At 35.2% G+C, this 18252-nt stretch overlaps 1 protein-coding gene across 1 annotated transcript in view; it reads left to right on the top strand.

Annotated features, from left to right (window-relative positions):
- Positions 1 to 11815: 11815 nt before the first annotated feature.
- Positions 11816 to 18252, top strand: part of LOC126979788 (uncharacterized) — a 38978-nt gene continuing 32541 nt past the window's right edge. Inside the window, exon 1 of the mRNA XM_050829323.1 lies at positions 11816 to 12158. Within this exon, the coding sequence (XP_050685280.1) occupies positions 11816 to 12158 (343 nt within the window). The remainder of the gene's footprint in view (positions 12159 to 18252) is intronic.

Here is an 18252-nt window from a genome sequence, read left to right on the forward strand (position 1 = left end):
TAAACATAAATGATAAATGTATGTACCTATGTGTGAGTGTGTGTGTGCGTGCGATACTTTGTGTATTTGTGAGTGTTGTGTGCATGTGTGTATATGTTAAGTGCGTGTGTATGAGTATACATACGAATTTAACGCGATCAAATTCGCCAGCAAAAGCTAGTTAAAAATTATTAAATATTTTGTTAGTGCATGTTCATTATTTCTTTCACAGTAAACAACGCGCAACGTGTTGAAATTGTCTGGGGTAATCTAAATATATTATATGTCGGAGCAGGATCGTTTGCGCGTCGTTAAATGTAACAATTCCTGTCGCCCTATTCACCACGTTGCGTACTTTAAGTTATTTTCAAGAAATAACACGAAATGTGAGTTTCAATAATTAAACTCAACAATAGCACCCAATAGGTACGGATGGAAACGGATATAAAGCGCAGACGTGCGACTCCGCCGTAGGCCTCAACACGACTGACTCCAACCTGTTCACTAACTTTGGCATCAGTTACAAACGTCAGTTGTGACGTCTAAAACTAAGCGTCACTGTCAAACGACATGACGCGTGCCGTAACGCGGAACTGAATACAGAGCTCACTCAAACGCCATTTCTGAAGGAAACAGCATTTGACGCCCTTTAAATAACGACATCTAGCGGCTATTGTTTCTATTATCGGGCCATCGATAAAATGCTGCCTCGCTGACATATATATAAAAACATTAATTTTCAGGTACACAATTATGGCTTGGACCACACTGCCATCGGCCATTTTGATTTTCCCCGCTCACACACTCATTTCATTCATGATGATGAAGCGCGTGAGCGGCGACCGCGCTCAATAACTTGTTTCGTTTGACGTTTGTGAAGCGAATATTTTGTACTCAAAACTCTTAATTCATATTATTTATTATTATGTCCACTTGCTGAGCATCTTTCAATTGCAGGTTGTGTTATATCCCTGCGTCTGTAATAACTTCAAAAATACTCATTTATATGACATGTGAGGCTATGGTGATCTATATTAAATGCACAAAATATGTAGTTAGAGTACTTAAATCGATAAGGATCACTCCGTAACTAAGCCATTACTTCTAAAGGTAAAAAAATGGTTATTGTGAGTTATCCCGATATAACTGATAGTCGTATATCATCGCGGAATTTCTTTTAGATATTTTTAGGATGTAGGTACAATATTGTTTTTTTATTTATTTACGACATCACATTTGAAACTTCTAGCATCATCAGTGTGAGAAACATAACTACATTTGTATTGTATTAAGCATGTAATAAACATATATACCTTCCTCTTGTATCACTCTATCTATTAAAAAAAAGTGTGTGTATACTTATGTATTCACGCAAGAAGTTATACTTCTTTGGCATAACAAAACAAATTCTTAAAATTATTTATTCATTGTACTATTCTACGTTTGTAGAATGAGCAATATTGTAAAAATCGTGAAATAAATTATTGAATATTAACGAATACGGCTGTATAGGCTTGAACCCTATGCCTGTCCTAATAACAATAATGGACGAAGAAACCAAAAACAATTATAAATGTCGCAAACATCGGAAAATTTCTGAAATCTTTAGGTAATGGTCATAGAAGTTTATCTTCAATAACACCAAAAAGTTACAAACGTCATTATGTTTTGCTTTTTTGTCAATGTAATTTTGCATTTATAAACCTATTTAAATATGATTTAAATATACGTTTATTGTAATTTGGTTTGGTTTGGTCTTGTTACCAATGTTCTAAATAAATAAAACAAAATAATAATCAACGTAATTTGTCAGAAATGTGTCAAATGTCAATAATTGTTAATTGTGAACATTAAAGAGACATAATATTTTAAAAATCAACTTCACCCTGTTACTTTTGTTTTACAGTGATGCGCGCGCATCTTAAAATTTCGCTCTCATAATTTTTTCATAATCCTAAAAATGTAACATTTTTAAAAATCTACTTAAAATACTTCTACAAATACTACGGTTCCAATTTTTTGACATGTCTATCTTCATTTCTTTATCTAAATTATCGCTGTTTCGAAAACACGATTACGAAAAAAAAATCTCGATAGATTTATTTTTTGAAAAATAGTCTTTTTTATTTGAATTGTTTATATTATCATAAAACTATGATAGCTATAAACACAAAACTTATTTTATTCGATAGTTTATTAGTATTTATAAGTTTTCATTGTGGGATTTATCAATACGCTTTGTGAATTATTTTATATTAATTTTTTTCGTAATAAACCAAACGCGACGCCTTGGTTGCATGCTCGCTCAAGCCAGCAGTACGCCCGTGACCACTGTCAAGGAAGGTAATGTGTTCGTCTCTCTCGGGCTCACATTACGTAAGATTTTAGCAAACAAGTACAAAGCGGGAATCATAGTAAAAAAATAATGATAATGTGACAGCGTATTTGTTGAAATATATAGGTAAATGTAAGTCGGAAAGTACTAAAATAAAAATTACGTTATATTATTTTGAATATTATGCCACGCGGGATTTTTGTATATATGTACTTTAGGGTAGTTAAATCCAAGATGACCGCCGCACAAAATTATGATTTCATCAATATGGATATCGTGTCCGAGGTTCTCGAGGGTGCAGAGAACGATTTTGGGATCATTTTTGAAATCCAAAGATGGCCGCCGCACAAAATTATGATAACAACAATATGGGTATCGTATCCGAGGCTCTCGAGGGTGCAGAGAACGATTGTGGGATCATTTTTGAAATCCAAGATGGCCGCCGCACAAAATTATGATTTCAGTAAGTAATATGGATATCGTGTCCGAGGTTCTCGAGGGTGCAGAGAACGATTTTGAGATCATTTTTGAAATCCAAGATGGCCGCCGCGCAAAATTATGATTACAAAAATATGGGTATCGTATCCGAGGTTGTCGAAGGTGCAGAGAACGATTCTGGGATCATTTTTGAAATCCAAGATGGCCGCCGCACTTAATTATGATTTCAGCAATATGGATATCGTGTCCGAGGTTCTCGAGGGTGCAGAGAACGATTGTGGGATCATTTTTGAAATTCAAGATGGCCGCCGCGCAAAATTATGATAACAAAAATATGGGTATCGTATCCGAGGTTCTCGAAGGTGCAGAGAACGATTCTGGGATCATTTTTGAAATCCAAGATGGCCGCCGCACAAAATTATGATTTCAGCAATATGGGTATCGTATCCGAGGTTCTCGAGGGTGCAGAGAACGATTTTGTGATCATTTTTGAAATCCAAGATGGCCGCCGCACAAAATTATGATTTCAGCAATATGGATATCGTGTCCGAGGTTCTCGAGGGTGCAGAGAACGATTGTGTGATCATTTTTGAAATCCAAGATGGCTGCCGCACTTAATTATGATTTCAGCAATATGGATATCGTGTCTGAGGTTCTCGAGGGTGCAGAGAACGGTTGTGGGATCATTTTTGAAATTCAAGATGGCCGCCACGCAAAATTATAATAACAACAATATGGATATCGTATCCGAGGTTCTCGAGGGTGACGAGGACGACTTTGAGCGGTATATATTGCTGAAATCATAATTTTGTGCTTTCAAAAATGATCCCAAATTAGTACTCTGCACCTTCGAGAATCTCGGATACGATATCCATAATGTTGAAATCATAATTTTGCGCGTAATATAACATTTCTCTCATACGCCGATAAAAAGATTTACTTTAAAAATGCATAAAAAATATTATCACAGTAATTCCGTACTCTAGCACAACTGTAAGTTTTAAAAAATATTACGCGGTCCTTCTGGGTCAGCGGTCGTTGACCCGCATCGCTCGGTTCGTTCTCAGCCATGCCCGACGCCCGTGTCCATGCGTACCTATCGAATCTAACGTTCGCGCAATTTTTACCTAAACTGTTGGGAAAACCTCGCCCTAAAGAAGTATAACATCAAAAACCGCATCAAAATCCATAAACAGAGACAGACAGCGGGAAGCGATTTCGTTTTATACTATGTAGTCATGTCGCTGGCCTTAGACTATTTCTCTCACCTGACTGTTTTCTTAAATCTAGCTATATGTTTGATCATAGACTAAGTTTAAACATTAATTTTTACTTTAGATCGATCCTGTACAACATATCCGTCACTTGTTTGGTCCAACACCTTCTGAACCAATAAAACATTTATTGTTAAAATCCTAAGAAATTTCAAGCTATTACAAACTGAATTAACATCTGAAAAAAAAAATTGCCACATATAAATCCATTTTTAACAAAAAATATTTTAGTCCATCAAGTCTTTATACGAATTTAGGTCAACTTTTTGTATTATTTTTATTAAAAATATAAAGTTTATATAAAATTTTGTTTTCAAATTATTTTTGTGTATCAATCCCAGAAGTGAGGGTTATCACTTTAAAAAGATAACAAATTGTATAGATTTGAAAGAGCAACATCTCAAGTCAATTTCCTAATATGAAAATAATTGGGTTATCAACCGTAAAGTAGATCCTGTAGATGAACCACAACCTGAGGGTTGAACAAGACACAAGATTTTATGACGATTAGCTCAGTTCGAAGATCAGTCCCACGTAATGCGAGAGGTCGTAGGTTTGAGTCTCGCACCGTTCATAAAATTTTGTTTTCAGTTTTATTTGTGTATTAATCCCAGAAGTGAGGGTTATCACTTTAAAAACATAACAAGTTGCTTTTGTTTATTTATTAGCTAAGCGTTACCTACCTCTGCAAACGTGCACTTTTAAAGTTACCAGTTCAAGTTTTCGAAGTTATAAGTAAAAGAAACGATCTCAAATATAAAACAATCGCCTATGAAATAATATATGTAATAAGCTTATTATTTCCATGACTGTATCATGTAATGTACATTTATCTATACCCATGCTTTAAATCCTCTATTAAAGATTCTAAAACAGTTAGCTTACTGCTAACATTAAAAAAGCCAGTCCTAGTAACCATTACATCATCCAAATGAGTGTTGTAATGTTGTACTGAATTTCATTACAACACTCGTTTGGATGATGTTATGGTTCTTAGGACATTGGGTTTGTATGTAGGAATGTTTTAGAGGATTCATATTATGGGTGTAGATAAAGTCTTGCATGCAACTGTTGATAATTAGGTATTCAAACCCACATCGTGTTTTAATACCCTTTATTACACAACAATTGCATTAATAACTATAATTCTTCAATTTGACACCAATTGAGGGCTTACCTTGAAAATCCGACGCTATTTTTCTATTTCTACTTGCGTGGTCTTGTGAGAGGTCGGATTATTTAGATATATATTTTTTACTATATTATTTAAAATATTTTTATATTAGCCAAAATATGATATAAGTATCAATTCTCTAGAAAAAACACCAAACCAATTATTTAATTGATTAATGATATCAGAAAATAAAAAAAAAATAAGTGTAAATAAAAGTGTCCCGCCAGAATTCGAAGTCATCACCTCTTGAAGATGCCTCGTCCAGAGGAGCAACCCGTTCACTAGCATGATGAATGAACCAGCCAGCGCCTGTCTCGATCAAAATGACTGTAAAAGGTATATTTAGAGTTTCTTCCACCAATACACAGGGTATCCTTTTGTATGTGCATGGTTTGCTTTCAATCGATCTATCTACAGGGTGGATTTTTAAGAAGGGCGGTGATGACCAAGTCGGAAACAACGAGATTTAGGGGAAAGTCGGAAAAGGAGTCATGCCCTCAATTTATAAGAAACAAATAACCGTATTTATAGTTTTTTTTTAAATTCCTTGAACTTCTGACGGAAATTGACCCGAATGGTTTTACAAAAAAATTACAACCTGTGTTGGACCAATGGACTCTGTTGCTGATAAGGATCACACTTTTCTGAAACGAAATATAAAAAAAAAACTCTGTTTTATTATTTTAACACGGAAGAAAACTCACTTCCTATTCAAACTTTTTGTTACATATCTTACTTTTTTTGTTTTCTTTCTTTCTTTTTGTTTGGTGTCTTATAAATCGAGGGCATGACTCCTTTCACCATTTTCCTCTAAGGGGCCGTTTCCAATATACTATCTACAGATAGAGATAAATTACTACCTTATAATGTCAGTAATTAGCTGTCAATAATCTGAAGCTGTCCCAATATACCCGATAAGTCATTCTTATCGCCCTATATTGGGACGCGTGAATTGCAATATCCATACAAACTTCTATCGCTGGTAAGCTATACGTCGTCCCATTGACAGACAGCGTGTACGGATAAGGTGAGTTACCGACGATAAGTTTATTGGGACAGAAAAGTCAACGATAGTTACGATTTTTATCTCAAGTAAGAGATAGACTGAATATTGGGAACGGCCGTAAGTTTCGTAGTTACCGACTTGGCCATCACCGCCCCTCTTCCCTTTAACTGCTTAGTTTTAAATGAATCGCTCTCAACAATATCATATTTGATAATTATGAGCGATATGTTACAATGAAGGGTTAAACTCCAGACGATAAATTAGCAACTACGGTTGCCCGATATGTATTTGAATAATAAATTAATTTGAACTGGGAATATACATGGGTCGAGAAGGATCAAGTATTCCCTTGGTGAGTAATTTGACATGATTGTTACAGAAAGCTTAGTATCCCTATACTCAGCATTTCTATATAGATATACTATACAGGTATAATATCTTTAATTATGTACTCAATAACTCTATGTTTTTACTTATTAATTTACATTTTATTGACTTACTCGTGTAAGGAATTTAGTAATAAAAATTTGTGTATTTTATAGCATCACTTTGCATATATTGGAATTGAAATGATTTGTAAAATTAAATTGAATACCTTTAATAACATTCTGTTTTGAAAAGAGCAACCTTAGAGTTTCTTGCTTGTTCTTCTCTTAGGAAATTTGCTTTCCAAACGAGCTGTATTAAAAAATTGCAATTGTCAAGTGTAATGCAATTTACCTACGAAAGAAAATATTTTTGTTTGTCTGTTTACAGAAACATGGTTTTACTATCTTATTTTATCACTAGCCTGCGACTTCGTCTGAATTTACAAGTGTTACCATATTAGTTGCTGTTTCGATGCTGACTCATGAATATATTATACCAAATTTCATATCAATTCGACCTATGGTTCTAAAGACAAAAATCACGGCCACTAGCGCCATCTATCCGGCACTTATATATCGTAAATTGACCTCCGAATATTTAGCCGTTCGGTTAATATTACTCCAAATAACATAGTTTTTTTTTCCAAAAATGCGGAATAGAAAATTAGATCGTGTGGTTGTCTTAGTTTATTGACAGACTCAAAGAAAAATTTAATTAATATTAATAAATTTTTTTGCCATATAATTCATTTTTAGTGTACAACGGTTTTTTCTCCGACGTATTTTACAAATACAACTTCTATGAAAAAGTATTTTCATTTTTAGGTTGATATATAGTATATATATGACACTCACAAAAATTTGAATTTCTATGGGTAACAGAGTTTTCAAAGTCAAAGTCAAAAGTCAAAGTTTTTATTTGCATTAACATGTTAGATTGATGTTACATAAATATTATTAAGTACATGTTTGCCACATTTATGACGTGCAAATTTTATAAAATACATTTCTAAATCATTAATAACAATAATATCAATCTAACAAAAGATTAGTAGCATTATTATATAGTATATAGTCAAGTTTTTAGTTGAAAATATTCGTCTAATGAATATAAGCAGTTTTTACTAAGGTATATTTTCAATTTAGATGAGAAATTCCTATTTGACGATACCTCTCGTATTATTTTTGGGATGTGATTATAGATTTTATGCACATACAAAAACAGTTTCTCTGAAATAATGTAGTTCTACAGCAAGGTACTTGTAGTTTGGGGGTTGGGATGGGGAAAGAGAAGTGTTTTCCTGTTTACTGAATTCGCTAATTTTTTTTTCGAACAAACATACAGTACTCAAATATGTATAATTCAGCAATTGTTAATAAGTTATATTTTTTAAATACTTAATTGAAAATCGGTTTAGTAGATCGCGAGATAAAGGCCGGCAATACTCTTGTGATTCCTCTGACGTTGCAAGAGAATGCGGAGAGGCGGCGGTGATCACTTACCAGCAGGTATACGCTCTTTAGTCCTAAAAAGATAACCTAATCTAAAAATTGTGATAATGATTTTAAATGAAAGAAAGTATTTTCTTGTTTCGTCAATTTTGCAACGATTTTATATTATTCTGCGGGACGGAGGCAAATCCAACAAATTAGAAATCATGAAAATCAGACCAGCCGTTCTCCAGATATAAGTGTTCGAACAACTATATTGTGTAATGTACGTTAATTTGTACTAAGAATTTTTATGATGATTTCACTAATAGGTATTATAAACGGTATAGTTTGTAAGAATAAGGTACGGATGAATGCATATGATGGTTGATAGTAATGCAAAAGTTATAGGTAGTTACTGCAACATATTCCTATGTCCTCCTAAATTATTTTAAACGATTTATTTCAGTCAGCATACACATGCAGATTTTTTCCTATGTCCTCCTAAATTATTTTAAACGATTTATTTCAGTCAGCATACACATGCAGATTTTGGGATTTAAAAACGCGTGAGTAAGTCACGTAGAGTTGGCCATAGGAGAAACATGGCATGTCCAAATGTATGCCTGCTTCTTTTAAGGTTTGACCCTGCGATTTGTTGATAGTAATTGAAAATGCAAATTAAGAGGAACTACAGGCGTTTAAAATTAATAACCCCTCCACCCCCAGCCATCCGATCGCCCGCAAGCCCGTCCCACCGCCTGCCACCGGACCGCACCACAATATCGCGTACTTGGTTGTTTATCGTCATCGTCATAACTATCCAAATATTTGTTCAAATAATGTAGTATAGACATAGATTATCTTGCTTCAAATATCTGTTATGGAAGTATGATTCTGATATGTAAGCTATATTATTGTAAAGTTTTAATAAAATCCATTATTAGATTTCGCGTGAAAGAGGAACAAACATACATCCATACATACAGACGTCCATATATTCTTACTAACTTTCGTATTTATAATATTAGAAAATACATCTTTGGAAAGTCAGAAGGTAGGGGTGAGATTTTTACAGGTACATTCCGACATCCACGTATTCTTTACATGACGAATTTCGTGAAGGGTGGCCTTCAACTGCCGTCAACGAAAATAATGTGGCTACTGTTAAGCGGCTAATTGAAGAAAACTCGCGGATTACCTATGAGACAATTCGAGGACTATTGGGGATTGGTATGAGCCAAATTCAGAAAATTTAACACATACAATTGAAAGTTGTTGGATCCGTCATAAACTGACAACGGACTCGCGTGGAATGGTGCTCTCAGATGCTAATGAAGTACGACCATGGACATTCTAAAGTATTGGATGTGGATTTACTAACTCGAAAAAAAAACAGCAATCTTGTGAAAGGGTGTATGTAAATGAGAACAGGCCAACAAAAGTGAGGCAGGCGAGAAAAGTTGGTATAAAGATGATCACATATTTTTTCTCACCTACGGGTCCCATCCATACAATTCTACTTGAAGATCAAAAGAGTGTTAACACCGAGTGGTATTCTACCATTTGTTTACCCAGGGTTTAAAATAAGATCACGAAAGACGACCAAATGCCGCGTTCTCCTATATCATGACAACGCTTCTTCACACACGGCCAACAAAACTAAGTCATTTTTAGCTTCCAAAAAAGTACAACTCGTCACCCATCCGGCACATAGCCCCGACCTAGCACCCTGTGATTTCTGTATTTTCCCCAAAATCAAAGATTTGATGAGAGGTTTAACTTTTACCAATTCCGATGCGATACGAGTGGCGGGGATAGCGTTCAATCGATAAATAGTATTTAAAGTGTTGACCGGAAATTTAAGGTATCAACATCATAAATTTTACTAAATTAGGTGCATAAGTTGTTGTGTACTACGCCATATAAGTAATTAGAGGTTTTTAACTGTCCCACGGGAACTCTTTGATTCATGGGATTAAAAGTATCTAAGATGTTGACCGGCAATATAAGGCATCAACATGCCAAATTTTATTAAATTATGTGCAAACGTTGTTGTGTACTACGCTATTTAAGTAAGTAGAGGTTTATCACTGTCCCACGGGAACTCTTTAATTTTCCGGGATGAAAAGTATCTGAGATGTTGACCGTAGATGTAAGGTATTATCATTCAAAATTTCAATTAAATTTGTCAAATTGTTTCCGAGACTAGCCCGTAGTAACAGACAAACAGACAGAGAAATAAGAAATTCCAAAAAAATTAAGACTTGTTCTATTTCTCTTCTTACATCCCCCTGACTCGCTTTTGATATTTTTTCTTTCTTTCTCCAGAAATTTGATATCTACAGATTTATTTTAAGTTAAGATGACTGTTCATTGTCAGTGCATTTATGAAAGTTTAATATACGTTCACAAAAATCGTCACCTTTTTGCTCTTAATTGTGATATTCATTATTATAACACTAGAAATAAGGGATTCCTTGTAACTAATTCTAGTAGGCTTCATAAGATACATAATAGCTTTAAGGGTAAATGTATACACTTTTATAATAAAGTCCCAACCACTCTTCAGGCATTATAAATCTATAAATAAATGTTTTCTTAAAAAATAGCTTTGTCGTAAATCCTACTACTCCACACCTGAATATCTAAGTAAAATAGCAGTGACAGTGCAATATTGTATATTTTATTAAAAAGAGCGCAAAAAAAGAATGCTGGGAGATTTCTTGCGCAGCTTCTTCTATTTCAGAGCGCCATTTGTTTCCGAAGCGGTAGTAGTGTCCAGTATATTTGAAATGACATCAAAAAGAATTCTAAAGGAATAATTTTGAGAAAATAAATGCTTTTAATTTTTAGTCGTCAATACAAATATATTTATATATATATATATATATATATATATATTTAAAAAAACAAAACAAAATAAAATTAAAACTATCATTATGTGGAAGCGTATCAAGATACTGGCAGCATTTCCGCATTGGATAGCTAGGCTGATCCGTTGATCCGCGAAGATAGTACTTTGTACATTCTCCGCGCCTCTGGGCCCTACGGGCCAAGTGTCTCGTCACCAAACAGCACAAAGATAGAGTAAGTGTAAGACTCACTGATACCAACATATTTGCGACGTTTGCTGTCTTCGGCAGTCGTTGCAGCAGGCCCAGCATCAACTGACGTAACTTGGACATGAGAAGGAGCGAGAGTGTCGACGCTAGTCATCCCAGACCAGCGCACTTCCGCGTGCGCAAGCCACCAGGGTCATTCCATCAGGACGCTTGCTATCTCGGCGGGTAATACCATTTGGCGTTTTGTCGTTAATTATTGTTAATAGCAATTATTTTAACCTTTAATTACGACTTCTACGTTTAGGTCACCTGCCCTCGCCCTATAAGCAAGGCCATTGACGCCTTAACTACGAGCTAAAAAACAAAATTATTTCTTAGGCTTAGTTTTATTTAGAAGACATCCACTTATTTTCATAATAACGTCAATTTTCAACACGAATATAACCAATAATTCCGTACAAAATCTACAGAAACATTTATTGAAACTCGCAACATGACATAAATAAAATACAATTGAAGATTCAAACGACAAACGGAAAGTAACATACACACGCAAGGAAAGAAAAGTGCAACTATCATACATAGAGGAAAACTGAAAAAACGGCTTGGCCATTGCAGCGTGACGGTGGATAAAAATGATGAACGGCTTCCACTGGGGGCTCACTATCGGTCCGGCCACCGTGAGTGGTGGTGCTATAACCACAAATGGATTGGTGCTTGTGAAGTGTTCAAAATAGTGTTAAAAATGACTGCCCTTCTATACCTTGCCGCGTTCGCGCTGCTAGGACAAACGAATGCAATTGTAGAACTAAATTGTAGTGACAATGCTACGTGCATTGAGCAAATGGCTACGGAATTTATTAGCAGTATTCGCCAGCAGAAGGCGGTTCGGCTATTTGATACATTCACGATCGAGCCGTTAGGGAATTTGAGGCAGGCGAGAGGACATAAGGATCCTTTAACACAAATGCTGACCAGCCACGCAATTAGCTTCGACTGGAATGATTTTACGTTTAAGTTTTCAAATGTTGAGGACAAGAGTGAAGCTATGGACTTGGAGATCTACGAGAGCAGGACTGCGGCTAAGGGTACGTTTATATTAGAATTTGATATTACATTAAACGAACGTAGTTCCTGAAAAACGTTCCAAGCCACAAACATACCATGTTAAGGATATTGTATTTAAAGTTTAATAAATATTAGTGTATTCCATACATGTGAGTTGGACTAAGTCATGATGTCATTTAAAGAGTGACAGTAGGGCTGCCATTTTTTGTCAGTCCGTTAATATGAATCACGTGAGTTTTGTGTTCAATTTTGACATGATTGTGGTTTGGAACGTTTTTCTGGAATAACGTCCATTAACGTAGGAATGAATGAATTCAAAATATATCTAAATGGGATTAATAAAATTTAATTTGTAACTAAATTTATGAATGACGCGGGACTCAAACTCGCGAACTCTTGGGTTCCGTCCGAGACGTAAATAAATTCATGGTTATAAATTTAATTTAAAAACACATCATTAATTCAATGCATATATGACTTCGACATGCATGGATAAAAATTTAACCGAATATATATTATGCTTTTTGCGACGCTGTATTCATTATTATAAAAATCACATATTTATTACTTATAGGTACTTTTATTACCACACTTTTGTTTGCTTTTTCTAACCCTAAGTAAGTACGTTAACACTTATTTATTTCTAGATCTTATAGCAAAATTAAAGAAGTTGTTCAAGAGTAAATCGAAAAAACTGACCATCTTACGAAGAGGTAGGTGACAGACAGTGATCTTTGGTATAATTTTGGTTCCAAGCGTCAACTGTCATATTCGAACTGTCAAAATTATTAATATAATCTCTCATTTGAATGTAGCACAAGTGTATTCTTCTCAAATATTGCAGAATAGTTTTTTCCGCGTTAAAGTTTATTTTTTTTTCCAATAAACAGCTTTCTATTTTCTAGCTATTTGAGACAGCTTACTAGTTTTAGCATGACAAATAAAACCTCGTCAGATATATGAGTTAAATTTGTTATTCCTGAAGATAGATGGATTTTTTACTAATAATTATGTATAAATTTGCTACGCACAAAAAACTAAATACATTTCTGTAAAGTAATCTATTAAATATATCTATACAGGGTGTCCCACGGCCATGCCACATGGACGGGAAGTAAAATTTTACTGAAAGATGACGTTATTTTAATTTAAAAAACAATTTAAACTGCGTTCATAGATTTTAAAAAGTATCCTGAGATTAGATTCCCGGTTTGAACCGGGAATCGAACTTGATAACGTCAGTTGTATATCCTTACGGAAATATCAGCTTTTCATCTTTGTAAATATCATTTCTGATGCTGATGATATTTTGCAAAAAATAAGCCTTATGATGAGTCTTTCGATCGGTATGATAAAAGCTACAGGGCAATTCGTTTTCTAGTGTAACGGCTTCGAAAAAAAGAACGTTCGTACGGTAAATGACCGCGAAACTTAAGTGGCAGTGGGCAGGGCATAGCTCGACGGACGGATGGTCGTTGAGGCAGTATGGTCCACGATTGGAATCACGTACCGGAAGACGCAGTGTTGGTAGGCTCCCCACAAGATGGAACGATGATCTGGTCAAGATCGCCGGAATAGGTTGGATGACGGCAGCGCAGTCGTGGAAATCTTGCGGGGAGGCATTCGGTTTCGGGATCGATTCCCTGTTCAATCAGGCAATTGTTTTAAAAATCAAAAAATGCAGTTTAAGTTGTTTTTTTAAATAAAACAAAGACTATTTTCAAATGTTACATCTAGAATATTTAAGGTACATCCATGTGGCATAGCCGTGAGACACCCTGTATTATATCAGAAGTGGGATGATGGTCGTCATAATTTATGCGCATTTTCTCACTATACGAGATGTCCTAAAACAGATTTGAATTGATTGGCCTTTTGCATTGGGATCCATGCTATAATTAAACAGCTTAAGCAGTTGTACAAATTGCTCTGGTAATTTTTTCTCCTTGGTTGAGACATATAAAGCGTAATACATTGCTCAGAATTTACTTGCGTAAAACATAACTGAGTGAAAGCTTAGCATAATCTTTGATTTTGTTTTTGTAGTCATTTAACAATTGAAATTATATTGAGCTAATACAGACACAAAAGTCAAGTTCGCGTGTTTTTAATGAAAATAAGGGACGGGACGAGCGGGACGTTCAGCTGATGGTAATTGTAATCCTTGAAAAATCCAAAAACTTTGAGCGGCACTATAACTGCGTTCGTTACCTTGAAACAAAAGATGTTAAGTCTCATTTGCCCAGTAATTTCATTAGCTACGGCGCCCTTCAGACCGAAACACAATAATGTTGACATATTACTGCTTCACGGCAGAAATAGGCGCCGTTATTGTACCCATAATCTAGCCGGCATCCTGTGCAAAGCAGCCTCTCACTTATCATCTGGGCAAAGTCTAACATCATATATACATCTCAGTCTTAGGCTTGAGATAAATGATTCCGCTCAACTCCTACCCACTTGTGTTACATACCTCTGCGTGACACTTCAGCCTCCTTAAATACGCATAAAATAAAGTGTTCTTTTCGCGTAAAGAAGTTTTCTCTTAAGGAATAAGAGTAGCTCAGATATTATATTAATATTTTAAAAAGATTTTCAACTTCAAGCCCCAACATCTCAAAACAGAGAAAGCGTACACAACGAGAGCAAAATGTAATTAATGCCTGTGAAATTCTAAATAACAATTATACTACATTTTCTCTATAGTGCCTTAATAATAATGTAAAAGCTGGAACGAAAGTTTGTCATTTAATACATACAATTATGTGGTCGGATAAGCTGTATGAAAATCAACTTATGTAGTTAAGCGGGCGGTAAAGTAATATAAATTTCTAAGATTAAGGATTGGTCTCCGCTGCGCTCCAACTAGATACCGCAGGCGTAGTCCCAAAGTGCGGCAACTAATACTACGCCCAAGTGGGTAACTCAAGCCAATCTCGAACAATGTGTGACGCTGACGTGCCACATTTTCTGTTAAACTTTGCTGATAGTTTAAAACTAAAATGTCGGGTTGCGTGGTAAATAATTAATAAAAAAAATAACACGAAGGGTATGTTACATAACTAAAATCTAATAGTTGCCGTAATAAAAAAGCTATTGTTCTTAGGTAGTGCAGTATCTAGTTAAAGCGCAGCGGATACCAATCCTTAATTTAAGATTCTAACGCATTTAATTCATGTCGTCATGTCGAATTGATATAAACAATTTATTTTCTGAAATTAAATTCATTTGATTTTCCTCGTAGTTTTAGTTTAAAGCGGTATTTATCACACGGAAGAAAATGCGATTCCACTATTCGGGCATCAATTGACACTCGATTTCGCCTCGTACGTTTAGTGGAACCTGGAAGAAAGTTCTAAGAAATCATCCGTCTATAATCAAATTAAAATATTCGAAATAGGATTTTAAGCCACTAATTGAACGTGAAAAGCTACCACCCATTCAAAAATGTCAGCCTCAGACCTGAGAAGAACGGGTGAATAAAACTTAACGGACTTCATCTTTTTTTCTAATTGAACTGAACTGAACAGTCGCTCATTCCTAATATAACGAAAAAAAAAGTATATATTGACAAGCAAAACGTCGTCTTGCCGGGAAAGAATCGGCCACTTTTCTCCATCGTACCAGGGACTAAATTTCGAGCTTTTTCATCCAGATGGTAAAAAATCGTACACTTTAGATAAGTAAGACATTGCTACCCGCGATTGTCACCCTCGCCTTCGGCTTGGGTGTCAATATTCCGTGGTTGAGTTTGACCTACTTCTCTCCCTAGGTGCGTAAAAGATCTAAAAGCGAGCTTTTCGTCGAGGTGGGAAAATAAAGTTATTTTATATATAACTACTAGCCGACCCGACAGACGTTGTTCTGTACATAATAAATATTAATATAATGTTTTTTATGGATTTGTCAACAATATTTCATAACATCAAGAATTATTTCATAACATATGCTCCTTGTTTAAATAATGAAATTTTATCACAGCAGAACTGTCAAACCGTGCGTCAATAAATTCTCTCACAGAAACTATGTCCATACAAAATAAATATTGGTAATAAAAATAATTATGGGTCCCATTCGAAATAAAAACTATCCTATCTCTCAAGTTGGACTAAACTGCACTCCATGAAGTAATCCCCATTAAAATTTGTTCATTAGTTTAGAAGTCCATCGCGGACAAACAACGTGTCACGTAATTTATATATATTAAGATAGTAGTAACCTTTACCACATACTTAATCATTATTTAACGAGCTTTATAACAGTGACAATATAATTTAAATGGTTCCGTATCACATAATTAGTAAAGTAAATGAAGATATAACTTAACTAAAATAAAATAAGCTATATATATACAATGAAAGAAATGAGACCGAATTTTGAACGCCGGGCTACAACGAGTATTAAATTAATTCCAAATAAACTGTTTTCTAATTCGTCAAATTATCACTTGACGAGAATATTGCGAATATTCACAAGAGCAAAATGTAGAGCGAATTCATGACAACACTAATTATTATAAATCGTCGTTTCTCCGAAATTCATGAGCTCATTTATTAGAGTTGATACTCGCGTAATATTACAAGGGAAATGCACATACAATTTTAGTTTACTTATTCTATATTACTATTATTTTTTATGGAAAAGAATGACGTACGGGTCACCTGGTGCTAAGTGATCACCGCCGCCCACATTCTCTTGCAATACCAGTGAGACAGGAGCGTTGCCGGCCTTTAAGGAAGGTGTACGTGCTTTTTTTAAGGTACCCATGTCGTATTGTCCCGGAAACACCGTACAAGAAAGCTCATTCCACAGCTTTGTAGTACATGGAAGAAAGCTCTTTGAAAACAGCACTGTGGAGGAACACCACACATCCAGATGGTGGGGATGATATCCTAATTTTTTGGGTGTCATGGTTGAATTCGGTGGAATCGGGTGAAACAGATAACTCACCGTGATAAATGCGGTAGAAGAAACACAATGATGCGATGTCTGTACGCAAGTCTATGTGATTCTGCTGTTCACAGTGCACTTGGTCCTCAACAATTCGAGCTGCTCTGCGTTGCACGCGGTCAAATGGATCGAGCTAATACTGGGGTGCGCCAAACTAGAGATTAGAGCAATACTCCATATGTGGCTGGACCTGCGCTTTGTAGAGCGCTAGAATGTTGGCCGGCTTGAAGTATTGCCGTGCTCTATTTACGACGCCCAGCTTCGTCGAAGCCAATTTGGCTTTACCCTCCAGATGGCCACGGAATTGGCAATCGCTCGAGATTTCGAGACCCAGTATTCCGATGCTAGGCGAGGCTGTAAGGAGAGTTGTCGAAAAGCGGTGAAACGACAAATGGGGTTTTTTAGTGGTAAACGCGCAAACTTTAGTCTTCTGGGGGTTAAATTGGACAAGGTTCAATTTACCCCATTCCATGACCTTCTCGAGAGAGGACTCGATAGAAGACAGAGTTTCTCCCGGCAGTGGTCGAGGAACGTTTATTATCAATAAATATTCTCTGTTTCCTGAAAAATATAATAGTTTTAGTCATGGTTGCTCTAGGACATATTTAGCTAGATATATGAAAAAGTTAATCATCATAGGTAAGGCTTATTTGCAACTGATAAGGGAAACATAAGGTACTAAAGAACCGTTAGTACAACATTTTAGTAAAATGAGGGTACAATAATATAATATTTTCCAGAAATCGTGGTTTTCATATTATTAATACTAGAAATAATTATTAAGTTATAATTCCTGATAAACACCCGAATAGTTCAAGTTAGTAAGAACGCGATGAAGATTAGTGACATACAAAAAATTAAAGTTACTTGCTTAAGTTCTTTTCAGGCCTGAGGCATTTCTTTTCCGAAATAGTGGTAGATTCTAAATTTTATAAATTATTTTGATCATCAGTTAATTTTAATTTGACTTAGTTATGAATATAAATACAAAATGGGAGAAAATAAAAAAAAAGAAAACATGCGCGGTTGTTGATTTTCCCCATCAATATCATTAAGTTATAAATGAAAACAAATATTTTTTATTGTATTTAAAATCACTTATTAAACGTTAAGCTCTACCACCCATCCTTAAAGCCTAATTTTGTAGGTTGTGGCTTTGAATCC

The sequence above is a fragment of the Leptidea sinapis genome, chromosome 4 (genome assembly GCF_905404315.1).
Source record: "Leptidea sinapis chromosome 4, ilLepSina1.1, whole genome shotgun sequence".
Lineage (NCBI taxonomy): Eukaryota > Metazoa > Arthropoda > Insecta > Lepidoptera > Pieridae > Leptidea > Leptidea sinapis.